Source organism: Neophocaena asiaeorientalis, unplaced genomic scaffold, assembly GCF_003031525.2.
Source record: "Neophocaena asiaeorientalis asiaeorientalis breed wild unplaced genomic scaffold, Neophocaena_asiaeorientalis_V1.1 scaffold684, whole genome shotgun sequence".
Lineage (NCBI taxonomy): Eukaryota > Metazoa > Chordata > Mammalia > Artiodactyla > Phocoenidae > Neophocaena > Neophocaena asiaeorientalis.
In genome coordinates, this window is record NW_020174048.1 from 7368523 (window position 1) to 7386125 (window position 17603).

At 39.3% G+C, this 17603-nt stretch overlaps 1 protein-coding gene across 1 annotated transcript; it reads right to left on the reverse strand.

Annotated features, from left to right (window-relative positions):
• Positions 1-712: 712 nt before the first annotated feature.
• On the reverse strand, positions 713-17090 carry LOC112405573 (protein-lysine methyltransferase METTL21E). Its single transcript, XM_024754031.1, has 5 exons — positions 17044-17090; positions 16009-16088; positions 5230-5396; positions 4002-4119; positions 713-1323 (listed from the first exon to the last, which is right to left on the reverse strand). Exons 1-5 carry the CDS (start codon positions 17088-17090, stop codon positions 920-922), a joined length of 816 nt encoding a protein of 271 aa, XP_024609799.1. The 3' UTR covers positions 713-919.
• Positions 17091-17603: the final 513 nt, after the last annotated feature.

Here is a 17603-nt window from a genome sequence, read left to right on the forward strand (position 1 = left end):
AACCGTGCATACCAAAAAACCCACTGAGAGTACATTTGCATCCTGGCTTAAGGTCAGAGTCCTAGGAAATAAACTTTTCAGCTCTGTTCAACCCTGAGTAGACTGAGAACTTCCAGCAAAGCAGAAAGGGCTGGGCAAGTACCACCCCGAGGGCACAGAGCCTGCCTAGCCAACATCACCAAGAACCCGGAAGAGTTACCAACCGCTAGACTTCTTGCGTGGTACAAAATCCTAATAACTGTACTTGGCCTAAAAGTAAAACAATGGCTCCTCCAAAATCTCAACTGATTTTATGTTTTCTTCCATTCATTTTTCATTTACTGGAGTGAAATGTCCTTGCCTGTAACCTCGAATCCACCAGCTTGACTGATTTCAGAGGGTGTGCTGGAGACCCACCCTGCCAAGCAGAGAAGACAGACCACCAATAAGCTGGCACTAATGAAGCCACAATAATCTAACATTGAGCATTACCTTCTCTGTCTGCCTAGTCAGATTTATTTGTAGAGCCCACTATAGTCCGTTTCATTATTTCTAAAGAGAGAATCACATAAGCTTATGTTTAAAACATTTTAGACATACTATTATTAAAAACCATCATTCTACAGTTATACATTTACAATAATTGCACCATTTATTAAGATGATAATAATTATAAATGGTACTATAGAGAGATAAGGAAAGCAGACATTGTCCTAACCAATTACCACACAGAATGGCTTTGCCATCCTATACACCTGTGTGCTATATCTGGGAAAATCCCTGTCTGGGGCAAGGTGCGTGTGCACGTGTGTGTGTGTGTGTGTGTGTGTGTGTGTGTCCCCTTGGGAAAGTCAGCTATATCAGATCATCCAGGTTCTTTGTTAAAGCAATAATAATCACTAGAAATTGCTTTCCCTTTCCAAGTCCTCCTCTGAGGATATCATGCACTCCTCCAATTTTTCTTCATAGCTTTATACAACTTAATATTCAGGCTAGGGAAACTAGAAATCTCCTCCAGGTTAAACAACTCCTTAAATCTATCTACAAATTTATTTTCCTTCTCCAACCTGAATTTCATGACCCAGAGGATGACGGTGGTTTCTTTGCACAGATGGTCAAAGGTAATGAGGAGTTCTTCCAGAAATGGATGAGCATAGACAACATCCGCCGCCAGGATGTAGTCAAAGTTGCTGGAAGCCTTGGGAAAGTTCTTGTCTAAAGCTACACCCCAGGAGAGCTCTTTAACCTGAGGCAAATGCTTACATTTCATTTTGGTGTTTTGGGAAATATTATATTGCAGGTTTCCAAGTAACTCAGGTAAATCTGTGGCAGTCACGTGTGCACCTGGGAAACAAAGGACAGTAGGAAAAGTAACCTTCATGGGATAAGGTAAAGCAATTAGGTTTCAAGCCACCATGCACTTTGCAATTCTGCACAAATGCTAACCTCATGTCAAGGACTGGTCAGTACACACAGGAGGGAAATCCCTTCAAAATGGATGCTAAGGCACCTTTATGCCTCTCCTTAAAAACAATTAGATTCCCCCAGGCACTTCTGCACTCTGCTGCATTTTTCTGTTCTCCTTGTTTTTTGTCTGTCTTGTTTTGTTATTGTTGCTGTTATTTTCTATTTATCTACTTAAAAAATCAAGAGAAAGGGAAATTCAAAGTATTTGGTACCCTCATTGGAACAATCAGATGTCACAATTGAAAGATGAAAGGGTTCTTCACTAAAAGAAGTCTGAGCCCCAGTCACGTGAGACCAAACGGGTGTATATAACACTGGGCATCGTATCGTTGACCAGGAAGTGCTCAAGTGTGAGAAATGGAGGGAGGAGAGAAGACTTTTCAATGTCATTACATGGAAAGTATCAGGACACCCATGTTCATGCCCACATATAGTGCTCATACAACCAAAGATCATAGACACAGGACAGAATGCTCAGATGAAGAAGAGATAAACAATCCCCAAGGTAAAAGTGAATACTGGTGGTCATTGTCAGGAAGAAATCAGAAAGCAAAAACCAATAAAATTTGGCCCTTAAAGTGAACTTTGAGCAGTAGCGGAGCCTGAAAACAATGTGTAAATAAGCCTAGGATTGGCTGATTCTACATCATCAGACATGAAAGAAGAAATGGAAGGGAAGTCTAGTTCAGCCCAGACCGGTTTAGAGCCCATTCTTCACCCAAGATGGCAAGTTTCTCTGGCCACTGACTGTATTTTCTGGAACATATTAAAATGGGAGGAAAGTAAGCATTTCATTGGTAGAATCACAGAGATATGAATCTCTACATTCTAGTGGGGTGGGTGGGTCTATCATTTTTCACAAATCTTTTTAAAATCCCAAGATAAGGAAGGACCCCCTCTGTCCCCTGACCCTGCCCACAGGAATAGAAACTATCTGACTATTAAGATCTTTGTGTCTAGAGAGGTAAATATCATCACTGACTAAACAAAGTTTCCAACTTTTGATATTTGTTTCAAGTTATAGGAGCAGACCAAAAGGATCAAACCATAATTCAAAAAGACACATGCACCCCAATGTTCATCGCAGCACCATTTACAATAGCCAGGTCATGATAGCAACCTAGGTGTCCACTGACAGATGAATGGATAAAGAAGATGTGGTACATATGTACAATGTAATATTACTCAGCCATAAAAAGGAATGAAACCGGGTCATTTGTAGAGATGTGAATGGACCTAGAGTCTGTCATACAGAGTGAAGTAAGCAAGAAAGGGAAAAACTAATATCGTATATTAACACATGTATGTGGAATCTAGAAAAACGGTACAGGTGAACCTAGTTCCAGGGCAGGAATAGAGACACAGACGTAGAGAACAGACATGTGGACACAGTGGGGAAGGGCAGGGTGGGATGAATTTGGGGATTAGGTTTGACATAAATACACTACCATGTGTAAAATAAATAGTGGGAACCTGCACTATCGCACAGGGAGCTCAGCTCAGTGCTCTGTGATGACCTAGATGGGTGGGATGGGGGGCAGGGAGGTCCAAGAGGGAGAAGATATATGTATACATACAGCTGATTCACTTTGTTGTACAGCAGAAACTAACACACTGTAAAGCAATTATACTCCAATAAAAAAATATTTTTTAATTATGAATGAACGACTTCCCAAAACACAAATTCTGCTCTAAAATGAGGAAGCCTTCAGGAATAAATCCAATGTGCCTCTGACACTGTCCATACTAAACGGAATGGTGACTTTAGAAAGCAATATCAAGACAGAGCAATCTGAAAATTATATTTGGAGGGGACTTCAAGGGTCTTATATTTCCCCAGTGTTTAGAAAGTTGTAAACTGCTAAATCTTGAATTCCTCTCAAGAGTTTAGAGTGGCAGGTGTGCACTTCTGAAGATGAAGGAAATCAGGACAGATGTGGGCAGCACACGTCAGAGAAGGCAGCTAAATTAAGGCCATGAAATAGATAACAGCAACAAAAAAGACTGAACTGAAGCAGGCTCAGGCATACATATAGACAATCACACATTTAGTTGGAAAAGAAGATGCTGGTGAAAGAACAAGGGATTGCAAAAGAAAAATGGAAATAACCGAGAAAATTGATGGACAAACGCCTAAACTTAGAAGCAGACGTGATTTCTCATACTCTTTCTCTATTCTAACAGATGCTTTTTCATAAAAGCATAGGACTTCAAAACCCAAAAGGAATATACAACTACATGGCAATGCTGAAATGGGGCTAAAATTTAAATAAAGATCGTCTGAGTCCGCATAGTCAGCTCTGCTTATGCCTAGTATTTCACACGTCCTCCAGCAGTCAGGATGCTGGGGTGCACATCCCAGTCAGCCAGGATAAAAATCCAGCTTCCCAGAAAACCAAATGGGTGACTTTAACATCAGTTTCCTGATAAAGCCCATTCAACAAATTAAGGGGTTAAAAATAGGCCCAGGTCATAGTAAACTGGATAGTAAAAGCAACTAATGATACAGGATAATGGAATTCGCTGATCCCACTCAATCAAAAACACCTGCTTACCAAGTAAACTCGCCACGATGGAGACTAACCCTGTTCCAGCTCCAATTTCAATCACATTTTTGTCAACCAGGTTATACTGCTTTACATTTGTTTCCAGAAAATAGCATAGAACAAGGGCCTATGAAAATTCAAAAAAAGAAAAAAGTAGTGCTTGGCAAGTAATCACAGAAAGTAAAATTAAACTCTATTAGATAAATACCCCACGAACGCTATGATACGTATGTGAGCCCATGTGAGTGCATGTGTGCAACCATACACATCACTACAGAAAATTATCCACAGAAGTACATCCTTCAATAGGTTCAACACTTAGGATAGGAAAAGTCCTTGGGGATTGTTGGGGAGAAAAGAGAACTAAGAATATAGAGTTCAGTTACTTAGGCTTGATTATCCTTAAAAGAAGCAACTTCTAATAATAACAGTCATTTTAAAGAAGTGTGTGGGGTTTCCCTGGTGGTGCAGTGGTTAAGAATCCGCCTGCCAATGCAGGGGACACAGGTTCAAGCCCTGGTCCGGGAAGATCCCACATGCCGCGGAACAACTAAGCCCATGCGCCACAACTACTGAGCCTGCGCTCTAGAGCCCGTGAGCCACAACCACTGAGCCCACGTGCCGCAACTACTGAAGCCCGCATGCCTAGAGCCCATGCTCTGCAACAAGAGAAGCCACCACAATGAGAAGCCCATGCACGGCAACAAAGAGTAGCCCCCGCTCACCACAACTAGAGAAAGCCTGCGCACAGCAACAAAGACCCAACGCAGCCAAAGATAAATAAATTTATAAAAGAAAAAAAAAAGAAGTGTGTGTTTGGGATTGAGGCAGACAGTGTGGGGAGGGGGTCTGCACCCTTCACAGGACAATTGATAAATAAGTGGTGGTCTTTTAGAATATTCTGCGTGTTGAGACTGAAATGGATTTCATTATAATTGTTTAACTCAAATGGAACCAGTTAAATGGGAAATTAAAATGTTTACTATTCTAAACTTCTGTGACTTATAGTCACAAAAAACTGAAGGTGTAAACAACACTCTTTATTAACGCTACAAATCAGAAATAGAATTCATTGGTAAAAGCATCTTCCCTATTTCGTGATTTCTAAATTTTAGTGTTGTTTGAGGTCACAAAAGAGAACCATGGAGCCTCCTTTCTCCTTCCAAACAGTATATAATAACGAACAACATTGGATGAGAACTCATTGAAATGCAGCAAACTTTGTATGAATTCATACCGATGGCCAAACAATAGCACCGTAACAATCCATGGCTTCAGTAATCCGAATCTCATGACCAACGAAATGAAATCCCTCCCAGGAGATGGCTGTTACTAAAGTTGGAACAAAACACCTCCGCATGATCTCTGCAACCACTTTCCTGTCATCATCGGCTTCTCTGTTCTCTGAAAGGAGGGGAAAAAAAACACAAGGCAGTGGCTGTGGTACTAAACCACAGCGAAGGAGAACCTGATGGAGGTGCGGCATCTCTACTTATGCTCAGCTGCTCTTGAATAGGCACTGATTTTAGGTGCAACATAATAATAGTAAGGTAAGCTATTTGACAATAACAACAGAAGCTAATATTTCATACAGCAGGATAGCAACATCCCTCTGAATTTCACTGAGGTTGAGATCACCATTAGACATTTCTGCAATGCTATGTGAAATAAACAATAACTGATATACTTTTTTAAAAAGCAATGTATCTTAAAGGCTACCAATCTATTCACAGAGCGAAAGAAAGATTGGTGATGGAATCTAAGATCTCAACTATTCGTATTGGCTACACAGTGCGATGCCAGTTATTTGAATAATGGAATAGTAGCAGATCTTTTATGACCTGCCTTTACCCAGACAAAAGACATTTGATACCACCCAACAATATACCCTTGTATTATTTTATTATTACTTATTTTATATTATTATTTGGTGACAACTCATGGCATCTTAACATCCACAATATCACGTATGTTTCATAAGCAACATCAACCACCAATTACTGAGCACATACTTCACAGGCCAGACCACGGTAAATATGTATATAATATTTCTCGTAATTTTTGCAACAACTTGTGAGGTAGGCATTATTATTTGCACTTTTACAGATAATGAAACTAAGACTCAGAGGGCTTTGTCAGCTTGACCAAGCTCATGCAAATTGTAAATGAAGGAGCCAAAATTTGAGCTCCTTTTTGGTTGCTCTAAAGCCACTCTCTGCACTATTAAAAAGCTATGATATAATTTTTAAAAATCCAGTTGTCTCTAAGAATTCAGAAACTAGTTATGGGGCTTCCCTGGTGGCGCAGTGGTTGAGAGTCCGCCTGCCAATGCAGGGGACACGGGTTCGTGCCCTGGTCTGGGAAGATCCCACATGCCGCGGAGCGGCTAGGCCCGTGAGCCATGGCCGCTGAGCCAGCACGTCCGGAGCCTGTGCTCCGCAAAGGGAGAGGCCCGCGTACCGCAAAAAAAAAAAACTAGTTATGGAGCAAGATACACATCTCTCTCTAAGCCTCCATTTCCCTGTTTGTAAAATGTGAAAGATAAAAGAACCTACATCAAATAGTGTTGGAAGATTTAAATGAGATGGTGTATATAATGTGCTTAGCACTTTATTACATAGAGTTCAATAAATTATTATAATTATTGTAATTGTAACTTATTATATTTTGGTCATGAAACTAAATGATAAAACAAGATCACCACATAAACAAAAATATTGGATTGTGTGGTACTTGATTGAAAATTCTATAGTTACTTGTAGAAGCAGTGAGTAGAATGGTGGTTACCAGGGGCAGGGGGTGGGGGAAACGTGGCGATGTAGGTCAAAGGGTACAAAGTTTGTAAGATGAATAAGTGCTGGAGATCTAATGTACAGCACCATGACTACAGTTAATAATAATGTGCTGTATACTTGAAATTTGCTAAAAGAGATCTACTCTTAAATGTTCTCTCACACACACAAAAAAGTTTAAGAAAATGGTAACAATGTGATGTGGAGTCTATGTATCTATACATGGAGGATAAATTATAGATTAGAGGTATTTACCACAGAATGGTGACATCACTGTGAACTGAGAAAGTAAGACTGTTACTCCAAAGAAGGGACTGGGAGCTTAAAGATGAAGAGGCATCTTTGAACAGCCCTAGTTGGGCAATAATCCAGGAAACAGATGAGATTATATGTTAGAACACTCTGGCACATTTCCCCATGTCTTCCTCCTTTTCTAGTCCCTTACTAGCTTCTCCTTGCAAGACAGGAGAAGCCATTCATCTGATTAGCAGCTTAAAATGTGGATTGGACCACGGTTTTTCCTAGTGTGAGGGGTAGCTGTGCCTTAGAATGCCAGCCCTCATGTGCTGATACCCCCTTCCCACCTCCCTTCATGAGGTAGGCTGAGCTGGGCAAAGCCCTGCCTCAGAGAGAACTTAACCAATAAGAGTATCTAGGGCTGCAGTCCTTTATTTTCAAGTAGAATAGAATCATTGCTTACATCTAGATGATATGTTAAATGTCTGCCATTCTAAACACGTCTTTCAAAATTCTTGTACACACCTCAAGGCTGAAATTACATTCAGCAGTCCCAAATTCATACTTGCTGTTTTGAAATATTTTTTAGTACAAGATATAGAAGATGATATGAATAAATGGAGAGAGGCTCTATACACAAATGGGGTGACTTATACTATAAAAATGTCATATATATTCAATACAATATCAATCATAATTCCAGTTAGCTTTTTTAAGAAACTTGATATACTCACTCCAAAACTTAAATGGAAGAATAAACATCCATAAAGAGTTAACTTTGTAAAAGAAGAATAAGAGGTAGGAGAATATCTGCTTTATTAGATATTTAGGTATACCACAAAGCCATAGTAACAAAAACAGTATGGTATTGGTGCAAGAGATAAATGGACCAGTGGGCAAAATAGGGATCTCAGAGACAAACCCATGTAGATAGAGGGGGTGGGTTAGCTGCCACATTATATGGAGAAAAATAAAACTGGATCTCTACGTAAAATCTTTTATAAAGGCAGATTCCAGAGGGATTAAAGACCAAATGCAAGAGGAAAAAAAAATTTAATAGTATAAGATGATATCTTTGTGAAAGTAGGGAGGAGAGAACCTTCTTAAAATCCACAATACCCAAAAGTGATGAATATTCTTATATCAAAAGTGAAGATTTCTATTCTGTGAATGAAGATTAAAAGTGTGGATGAGATTAAAAGATGACAGATGAGAAAAGATCTTCTACAATGTCTAAGACTGAAAAGAGATAATATCTCGAATATACAAGAAATCTGTATAACCTCCAAATTGACAAGGAGAAAGATAGTAACCACAATGAAAAATAAGCAAAGGAGATAAACTGGCAGATTACAGAAGACGAAAGCAAAAAAGCCACAAAGCAACATGGAAATGTTCCAACTCAGATATAGACAAATTAAAACAAGGTATCTCTTATACTCATTAAACTTAACAAAAATTAGAAGCTGGACAGTGCTGAGTGATAGGGGGCTTGTGGGGATGGCAGAACCTCAGGTACCACTGGTGAGAATACAGAATGTTGCAGTCATTCTGGAGAGCAATCTAAGGTATTTTGTTAATCTAAGGTATTTTGTAGGACATTTTGTATAATGTCCTACAATCCAGCAATCCTGCCCCCACCCCCAAATTTTTACACAAGTCCTTAAATGGATATGCGTGAAAATATTTATCAAAGATACATATCAAACACACTAGAATGGTTGCCAGGAGGGAGGTGGAAAAGGAAAGGAAGTAGGAAATGCGTAAAAGAAGAATAGATGAATGGATGAATGAGACAAAATACAGAGAGATATACATACAACAGTGGGGTCTTTCTGAGATGATGAACATGCGCCATGTAAGTAAGTGAAGGCCTCAAGAGACTTTCCAATCTCTCCACGGCACCGAGGCAAGAATGGGAGTGAGGGGTCTTGAGTCTCTGAGTCCTAAGGGAAGATGTAGTTGTCAAACTGTCCTATGAGCTCCAATAACATCATTTCCTAGCATTCGAGGAATATAGTGGAAAGATGGAGGTAAATTAAGTTTGCCCTTGTTGGAAAATTCCTTCAGTGGCCGTAATCCAGCAGGGACATTCAGCCAAGATGATTTCCGGTCCTAAATTCTGTGATCCCTTCACAGAGCCCTGTCTAGGATCCAGACAGAACCAAGCATTCTCCAAAGGACTCTAATCTCACTGTGTGCCACAGAGGGGCCCCCCTCTACCACCCACTCTATCACCACCACAAACACTGAACTTTGGCAGAGATGCAGAGAAAACAAAGAGATGAAAAACGGATAGTCTTCAGCATGAGTCACCTCTTCTAATATATTTCACTATATTTCTCCTTAAACCACGGCCTGTATTCACATTCACAGGAAGAGCTCTAAGAACCAAATCATATTGGTAATATGTTGTATTTGAACTTTAACTTTCACTTCACTAGATTCACTTGCCTTGCTAAGATGGGGGGTGGAGGGGCAGCTTTTGCTCTGGAAGTTCTTTAGGGAAAAGCAGAGAACATTAATTGCTTCCTTGACCTTTAGCTGAATGTGCCCTCTTGGGTCTCCTTGCAAACCCCTTGTAAATGCAGCACCTCTTTGAAAAGTCACCTAACGTATCAGGGATTAATAGATGTTAGAGTACACTAAATCCCAGGAGCGTCTCCTAAAGTTCCAATCATTGTTCTAAAAACTTTGCCAGTGAATATCTACAGCTACCACACTGACATCTCCGACTTTGCACTTTCTTTTAAAGGTTAGTTGACCAGATCAGTGCTGCTGTCCCAACAACTACAGTGTAATAACAAATAATTCCTGTTTTTTCACTATCTTTCTAAATAAACAGAGCTAGTCATTTTTTTTAATGAATGACATCTTTACTTCTATATAGAAATGAGATTAAAAATATATATGTGGATATATTACATAATCAAAAATGACTTACACCCCTCCAAAATAATCTTCTAAGAGATTTCATGAAACAACAGTAACCACTATTAATTGCACATACACTCTAAAAGAACACAATTCTATCCATCGTACATGGTCATTTGAAATTAGTCATACACCTAGGATGACCACATATCCTTTAGAAAACATCATCAAGCTGAAGAAAATTTAACTGACAGTGTTTTAGTATTCTCTTTGGCATTTAAAGACTATGTAACTACCACTCATTCTGTAAGAAGAGACACTCATAAAAAATAGCATAATTTATAGCAGGAAACCAAAATATACTGAACTTGGCTACTTGAAATAATTTGTCTAGATGTAATACATTGGATTTTAAAAGCAAATGTACACACACGAACAATTATGTCCATCTTAAAACTTTGCTGTTTTTCAGCATTAACTTCTATTTAAAGATTTTGAGGTAAGAATTTTTTTTTGGCTGTGCCTTGCAGCTTGCAGGGTCTTAATTCCCCGACCAGGGATTGAACCCCAGCCCACCACAGTGAAAGCACCGACTCCTAACCACCGGACCGCCAGGCAACTCCCTGAGGTAACAATTTTAACCATAGTTATTCATTTAAATCAAAAGACAAGTTTAGTGTTTTAGCAATATCACCACCCATTTCAAGGTTGATGACAAGAACCGTTGGACAGGAATCTAACGCAAAGAGCTGCACTATTACAAAGGTGTCCCTAATGTCACCTTGTTGTAATAACAGGGGGACATCTATACTCCAAACATAATACACAAAGAGTGGGCCCCTCGAAGTGCATGCTTAGTTATTTGTTGATTATGGGATTGAATCTTGAGAAGGTTAATGAATGAGTGGATACTCTTTGGTTTTTAGGTAAGATTTGAACAGCAACTTTCCCCCCAAATTAACAGCATTATCACACAACGGAATTCTGGTTTACACTTCTGAAGAATAATTTTTCCATACATATTCTCTGCTTGTTATCTAGTACTTAGGCTTCAGGATAAATAACTAAAACGAGGAAATGTTACACAAAATGTTGGATTTGGTTTCCCGGCATGAAAATCAGAAAACTTCTGATATCTACCATTAGATAAGAGCTATCTACTAGAATCTTAGAGTATTATTTTATTAATGAATTTAATATTGAACACAAATATTAAAACAGATTGTAAATAAAACATAATCAAGAAAGTATTACATTTATGTTGCTCTCTTAGGCTTATCTATTTTAATGCTTTTTTATACATAAAAAGGCTTAACACCATTTTCCTGCTATTAAATCTTTGCTGATAGTGAATAAAATCTACCAGGTGCTCTCGTTCGCCAGAGAATTAAAGGGGTTTCAAGTATGAAGTAAAAATTAGCAAGATTCTGCCCTTCATGATGATATTTTTCTTAAGAGGAAAATTCGACAGTGAATTGATTTCCAAGGCTGGATTGTAAGAAGCCTTCAAAAATAGAGGCTCTGTCTGTATTCTTCTCTTTTATACTTTTAAGGTCAATAACAGCAATAATAAATGGAAGGGTCAAATCACAGAAATAGATGAAAAGAAAAAAAATTCTTTAATAGCTATGACAAGTGAATTCAAGCTTCCATTTGAGGGCTGTCACAGAAAACTGTCTGTGAAATTTAAAGTAAAAACCCCTCAACGAAATGAAAGACACTGTCATTCAATCGAATCTTCTATTCAAAGATGAATGTCATGTGCTTCTTAGAAATACCTAGAGAATTTTTTTTAAAGATGATAAAGGTATTTTCAGATTAGTGAATGGTCACAGGTAAACCTGAAAGCTACAATTCTGAATGCCTCAGCAATGTCAAGGTCTCGGGCCCTTATGTTGAAACTAATTCTTGAGACATTTTCACAAATGTTTTTTGTCTGGATGTCCATGTACTTTCAAGAATAAAAAGAAGCTGTAACTTTCATCACGTGGCTCAAATGATAGCTACAATTACCAAAGAAAGAAAATTCATTTTTTTACTGACACTGCTCAGGATGCAAGTGGGAAAAAACAGGACCAAATCTAGTTGTACTCAGAGCCTACTGCTGGGATCGTACCGGGGAGAGACAATTAAACAGATGTCAATGAAGTGTGATAAGAGGAATAAAAGAAATATTTCTGAGGTGCTATGGGAAGCACCACTGCTTGGTCAAATCAGGAGAAGCAGCCTCAAGGAGGAGACATTTGAGTTGAGGTGGAGGGAAGGGGAAGGCTGCCAGGCAGAAAAGGAAGGAAGCAAGGTCAAGGGAGACGCAACACTGCCAGGGTGTGGAGGCCAGCTTGAGAGCCTGGAAGGACCGGGGAGCTGGTGTACAAGCTGGTGCAGAAAATAAGCCTGAAGAAAGCAGGCTGGGATCAGACCTGTGGGCAATGTTGACCTTTCTTCTACAAGGTGAACAGGAGCCAATAAAAATCATTAGGACAAGAACTGACACAATCAAAATTGGTATTTGAGAATTGACTTCTGGCAGCAGCAGCTGAGGCTACATTAGAAGCTAATGGGAAGACGCAATAATCTAGACAAAAGATGCAAGAGTCTGAAGTGAGGCAGCAGCCCTGGGTCTGGGAGCCAAGCGTGAATTTGTGAGCTCTTGAGGCAGTGGCAGACGCCCTGTCGAGGGCAATAAGTGACGTTCAAACTTGACATTCAGCCCTGAGTTTTGAAGATATCTGAGGCAGATAATCATGTTTGAGTTATTTTTATTCAACACATGGGACATTTATTAGTCTTATCTAGCAGATACTTATTCAGGTTACTTTTTAAACATGTAAAACATGTCGATGGATGATTTTCACATTAGTAATTATGCGGCTATAGTACTCCAACTAGTATATTAATATATTAACTCAAGACTCTAGTTTGGTATGTTTCTTAAGCAGCAAACTTAAGAATTACTCAAACTTCCTTCTTCTTCTGTTGAGGCAATGTTGCTTATAAAGGCCATATTTTCCATTAATCCAACTCTGTAAAGATTTATGAAGATCCTTGTGAAAGACTTAGTGCTATCCCTAAGTAATACATTGTACCTGGTCCTGAAAAGAGTCAACTGACTAGTGGCTGGAAATACAAGATCATCCCTAGTGAGCAGATTTTAAGTCCAGCCATTAGGCCTCAGTTATAGCTAATTCATTCGTTCCCTCATTTACTGAGTACACGGGCACTGTGAATACAAAGATAGAGCAACATATAAGTGGTCGAATAGAGACTTAACTAGTTAACTCAAAAACAGAAAGAGAAAGCTCCATGCCTCAGAGAGCTCAGCAAAGAATGACCTGAGCCTTGATGACTATAGGTTTGTAAGTCAGATAAGAGAAGGCAAGATATGCTGTACGTAGGCATCTACATGTGCAGAAGCCCACTGGCAAAAGACTCTTGACCAATTTTCCAATTTGGGAAACTCTGAGAACTCGAATATAGGATAAGTGGTGGTCATAGCATGAGATAAAACACTGTGTGTCATGCTAAGAAGTCTCGATTTTATCCTATAGGAAACACTGAGGCACTGAAGAATTTTACGGAGGAGGAGAATGTGACAAGATGTTAATTTTTAAAAAGATCATGTATCTGTGGATAAAGAAAGGGAGCCAGCCCAGGGTTGGGGAGGCCAGTTAGAAGGCAGTTACAACAGTCAAGAGAAGAAATAAGCAAGATGATGCTGCAAACAGGGGGTGAGGGGTACAGAAACATATTAGGAGGTAAAGATCAACGGGATGTGATGGTGACGGGTGTGGGGAAAGGGGAAAGACTGGCATGATTCCAGGTTTCGGGGTAGCTGGAGAAATGACGTTGCCATAAACTGAGAGAGAAAATACAGGCGGAGGGGCAAACCTGCCAAAGCAAAATTATTTTTTAATGCATCTGGATCTGCCATCTGGCACGCTGGCTACAGAGGTGTGCTGCTTGGATTAAGAGAACGTGCTGCAGCAGGTTCACCTGGCTCCTCGGAGGCCAGGCTTCCCCCGGGCTGCCCCGAAGCCGGCCCCTCTCCCGCTGCAAAGGATGCTCGTCCAGGGGGCAGCTTCTGTGGGGTGACTCCCTGTGGGCCTGCCCAAGACCTTCTCAGAGCTGTGATGCAGCCTCTGCTCACCTGGACCTGCAGTGATGCGAAGGCTCTCCCGGCCTTCTTCTGCTCCTTCCTCCTTTACCCTCCACAGACATTTCCTCCAATAAATCTCGCGCATGTTAAATCCCATTCTGGCATCTGCTTCCTGAAGGAACGGAACTAACACAAGGCAGAACGGAGGACGTCAAGTAAGCAGCTGGAAGGACAGATCTGGGAATCACTGCATGGGAATCACTGCGCCTCTGGTTAGTACGAACCTGTTCCAAGGCTGCAGACCCTGAGGAGTGTCCTTTATAACACACTGCTACTTGTGCTAACAGCCGGAGAGCCACCGTTGGCAAGAGTAGGCAACCTAAGAGATTCGGAATAGTTAACGTGGATGAGGTTTTAGACAGTTTAGATTATAATGCAACATTAGAAACCATAGACAGAGGAATTTTTAGCATCCACTACAGTCCTAACTTGAACCTGTGCATAACTAAGTGACATCCTATAATTCTTTGGATCTTCAGGCCAGTGTTGAAATACAAGAACTGGGCTGTGGGTTTGCTCCATCCTTTCCAAGCACAAGATGACTAAGTATAAACAGTTAGGACAGGAAAAGTCACTACCCTACAGTACTTGAGAACTGAGTGTTCTACTGGTTAGTGGGAGCCTTTCCAACAAAATGCAATCTGACTCTGTCCCAGTGGCACACGCTTCATCCCCTTAGCACTGTGCCTATGAATGTATTTTTAAAGCTTCAGCTGACAATGTAGGTGATTATGGGCTGTGTCTGTTCATGTTGTAAACTATTTTCTTGTTAGTTCTGTCTCCACCTTACCTTGAACTTCTTCCATGGCCTTTGTAATTTGCCGAATTATCATATGCAAAGTTGAAACCAAGCATTATGGTAATAATAATGATGACATTTTATTCATAAACTGCAGAGAAACTGCATCTTCATTCAAATCATCTAAATGGCTGGATTCTCTAAGTGATTATGACTTTAAATGTTTAGATTTGCAAAAATTACTACAGCAAAACCATACATGTTTAAGCTACATAGGCTGCCAACACTGGGCATACACCCAGCTCTCTTGGCTTAAAGACACGCTCACCTAGGTAGAGGCCACCTGGTATGCCTAAAAAAGGCGAAGAAAACAGGACTCTAGTCCTTAGAAAATATCCACAGTGTAAAGGAGAAAGAGAAAGAAGCCAGGATAATTAAATTTGTACTACAACTGTTCTACAAAACCATGGTAATAATTCTTCTAGTCTATGTCAAGAGCATATGTCTGCACTTTTTATCTCAAGACAGTGGGGATATATTACGTAATCTATGCAAAGTCATACTTGATGTTTAGGATGATGTTAAAAACAGTGGGTCAATTCCAAATAATTCCACTGGTGGTAGAATTCAACCTTAAATTCTCCTTACCACAAGAGGTCAAAATACATTATTATTTGCCTCTAATTAATACATCAGAGGGACCATAAGCACAGTCTAGAAATATTTTATAGCCTAAAATCATTTTTCATGGAAGCATTTGTAAAAAATCTTTAGTTTTACATAAAACTATTTTATCTCTCTTGCAATCTTCCTATCTGAAAAGAAATAACCACAAAATCACAATCATATATTTAGTGTACAGCACTTGGGGAAAAATTTATTCCACTTTTCCAGATTAAAAAAAAAAAAAACTCTAAATACCTAGCAAGTCTATATATTTGATTTATTATCTGTCAAAATTATCTCTAACATATCATCAGGCCCACAGGTATAGCAGGGGACATTAAACATTATTAGAGATAATTACAGGTTAGCAAACACAAGCCAAGATATAATATGGCTTATTATATAGTATGCATATAAGATATAATATGCAATTGATAAAAGTCCTAGCTCTCTTTATGACATCAGCGAACACTGCAAAGGTAAACATTTACATTCCGTTGTCTCTCTTCTTAGAATTGGCCAAATTACATAAAGAAACATAAAATAATTTACCTTTTTGAGCTTTGAGATCCATTAAGCGATGAACTAAGGGATGGCTATATATTGATGCTTTCTTGATCATTTCTTGAAAACTAGGCAAATAATACATTAAAATATCAAATGGTAATAATTAATTCAAAATGTGTGTTAAGTGCTTTCATATTTACCTAATAAAGTTTAACATCAAATACAGCAGAGAAAATTGTATTAAAATATCTTATTAATAAATCATGATTTTAAAAAGAGTGCACTGAAATGCAATCTATCTAGTACAACCAAAATTCAGGGTCAGAAATTTTAGAAGCTCCTGGAAAAAGAAAACACGTTCTTCACCAGAGACCACCTCAGCTATCATGAAGCAGGGCATCATCTTTATACTGACTAGTCAGAGAGCGATCCTAAAACTTAAGAGGCGATTAAAACATTGGGAGACAATGGGTTTCATTCAGTGTAGTGAAAACCATAGCATTAATCTAAAACAAAGCTTCCTACATAGTAATAGATGCAGAGTCCCTCTCATCCGTGGTCATCAGCATGTACCCAGGGGCAAAGAGCCCAACCACCAGATGGTTTTTTTAAGTAGCTTCTTTAAAGAGAAATCCATACAATCTCAGCAAACACATTTAAAATTAAAGAAATTCAAGTATTTTATGCCTCTCAAGCAGAGCATATCATGTGAATAAGCTTAAACAAGCTGTAATTCCAACTTTGGAAAACAACAATTTGACGTTCTAGGTATCAGGTTTTGAATCATTTAATAATCACTGTACTACCATGAATTTATATTCATTCCTTTCTTCTAAGGCTCCCAAAACACATTTCATAATCAACACGTTTTTCTTTACAATATGCTCAGTAAATTAGGAGACAAATTATTTTCCCTACAGTTTACAAATGAGAAAAATCAAAGGTTACATGGCTAAACAGTAGCCCAAGTGGTCACCCATTTTGTTCCCAATTTAGTTTCTCTTCCATTAAAGAAAGCAGTCTTTATGACACATGCCTACCTGAAGGTCAACATTCATTAAATGTTAAGTCTGGACATACCTATATATATGAGTTAGCTGAGTTTCTAGAAGGTTAAAAAGTATCATCCACAACTTTTGCTTTGCTGATGAGACCTCTGATGGTGCCTGAAAGGCGAGCACCAAAGCACGCAGTTTACTACTGTACACACTGGCAGCGAGTCCTCACAGAGAACTAATCCTGACAGCTGCAGCTTCACAGCCTCTGATCATACAGCAGCGAGGTTGGAACGCCCATAAATAAGGGGGTTGAAAAATGTAAGTAGGCACATTCCACGTGAGTGTCTCGTGAACAGAGCAAGAGCCAACAGGTAAGTAAAAACATTCCTGCAAGTGAGTGAAGGCTATCGGGGCAAAGCGATTATTTTTAACTTTGATGCCAGGAGTTATTTAAGAGTCCACAGCTATGACGTCCTGTGAAACGGAGGCCATGTGTTTTTCAGGTCATCTGTCTGGGTGCAAACACTATTTTTAGAATCAGACAACCACACCAGAATGTTTGAGAGTGTGTGTGCAGCAGTGATCTGGACGCAGGAATTATATTTCCACAGTTCCTTCCTACTCAGAGTGAATAGGAAGGCT

Coding starts and splice junctions, on each gene's coding strand:
- LOC112405573 (XM_024754031.1), bottom strand. CDS start 17,090: ATGATACTTTTTAACCTTCTAGAAACTCAGCTAACTCATATATATAG. Junction 5,397..16,008: donor GGATCTCAAAGCTCAAAAAG/GTAAATTATTTT, acceptor CCCTCCTTTCAG/AGAACAGAGAAGCCGATGAT. Junction 1,324..4,001: donor CATCGTGGCGAGTTTACTTG/GTAAGCAGGTGT, acceptor TTTGTTTCCCAG/GTGCACACGTGACTGCCACA.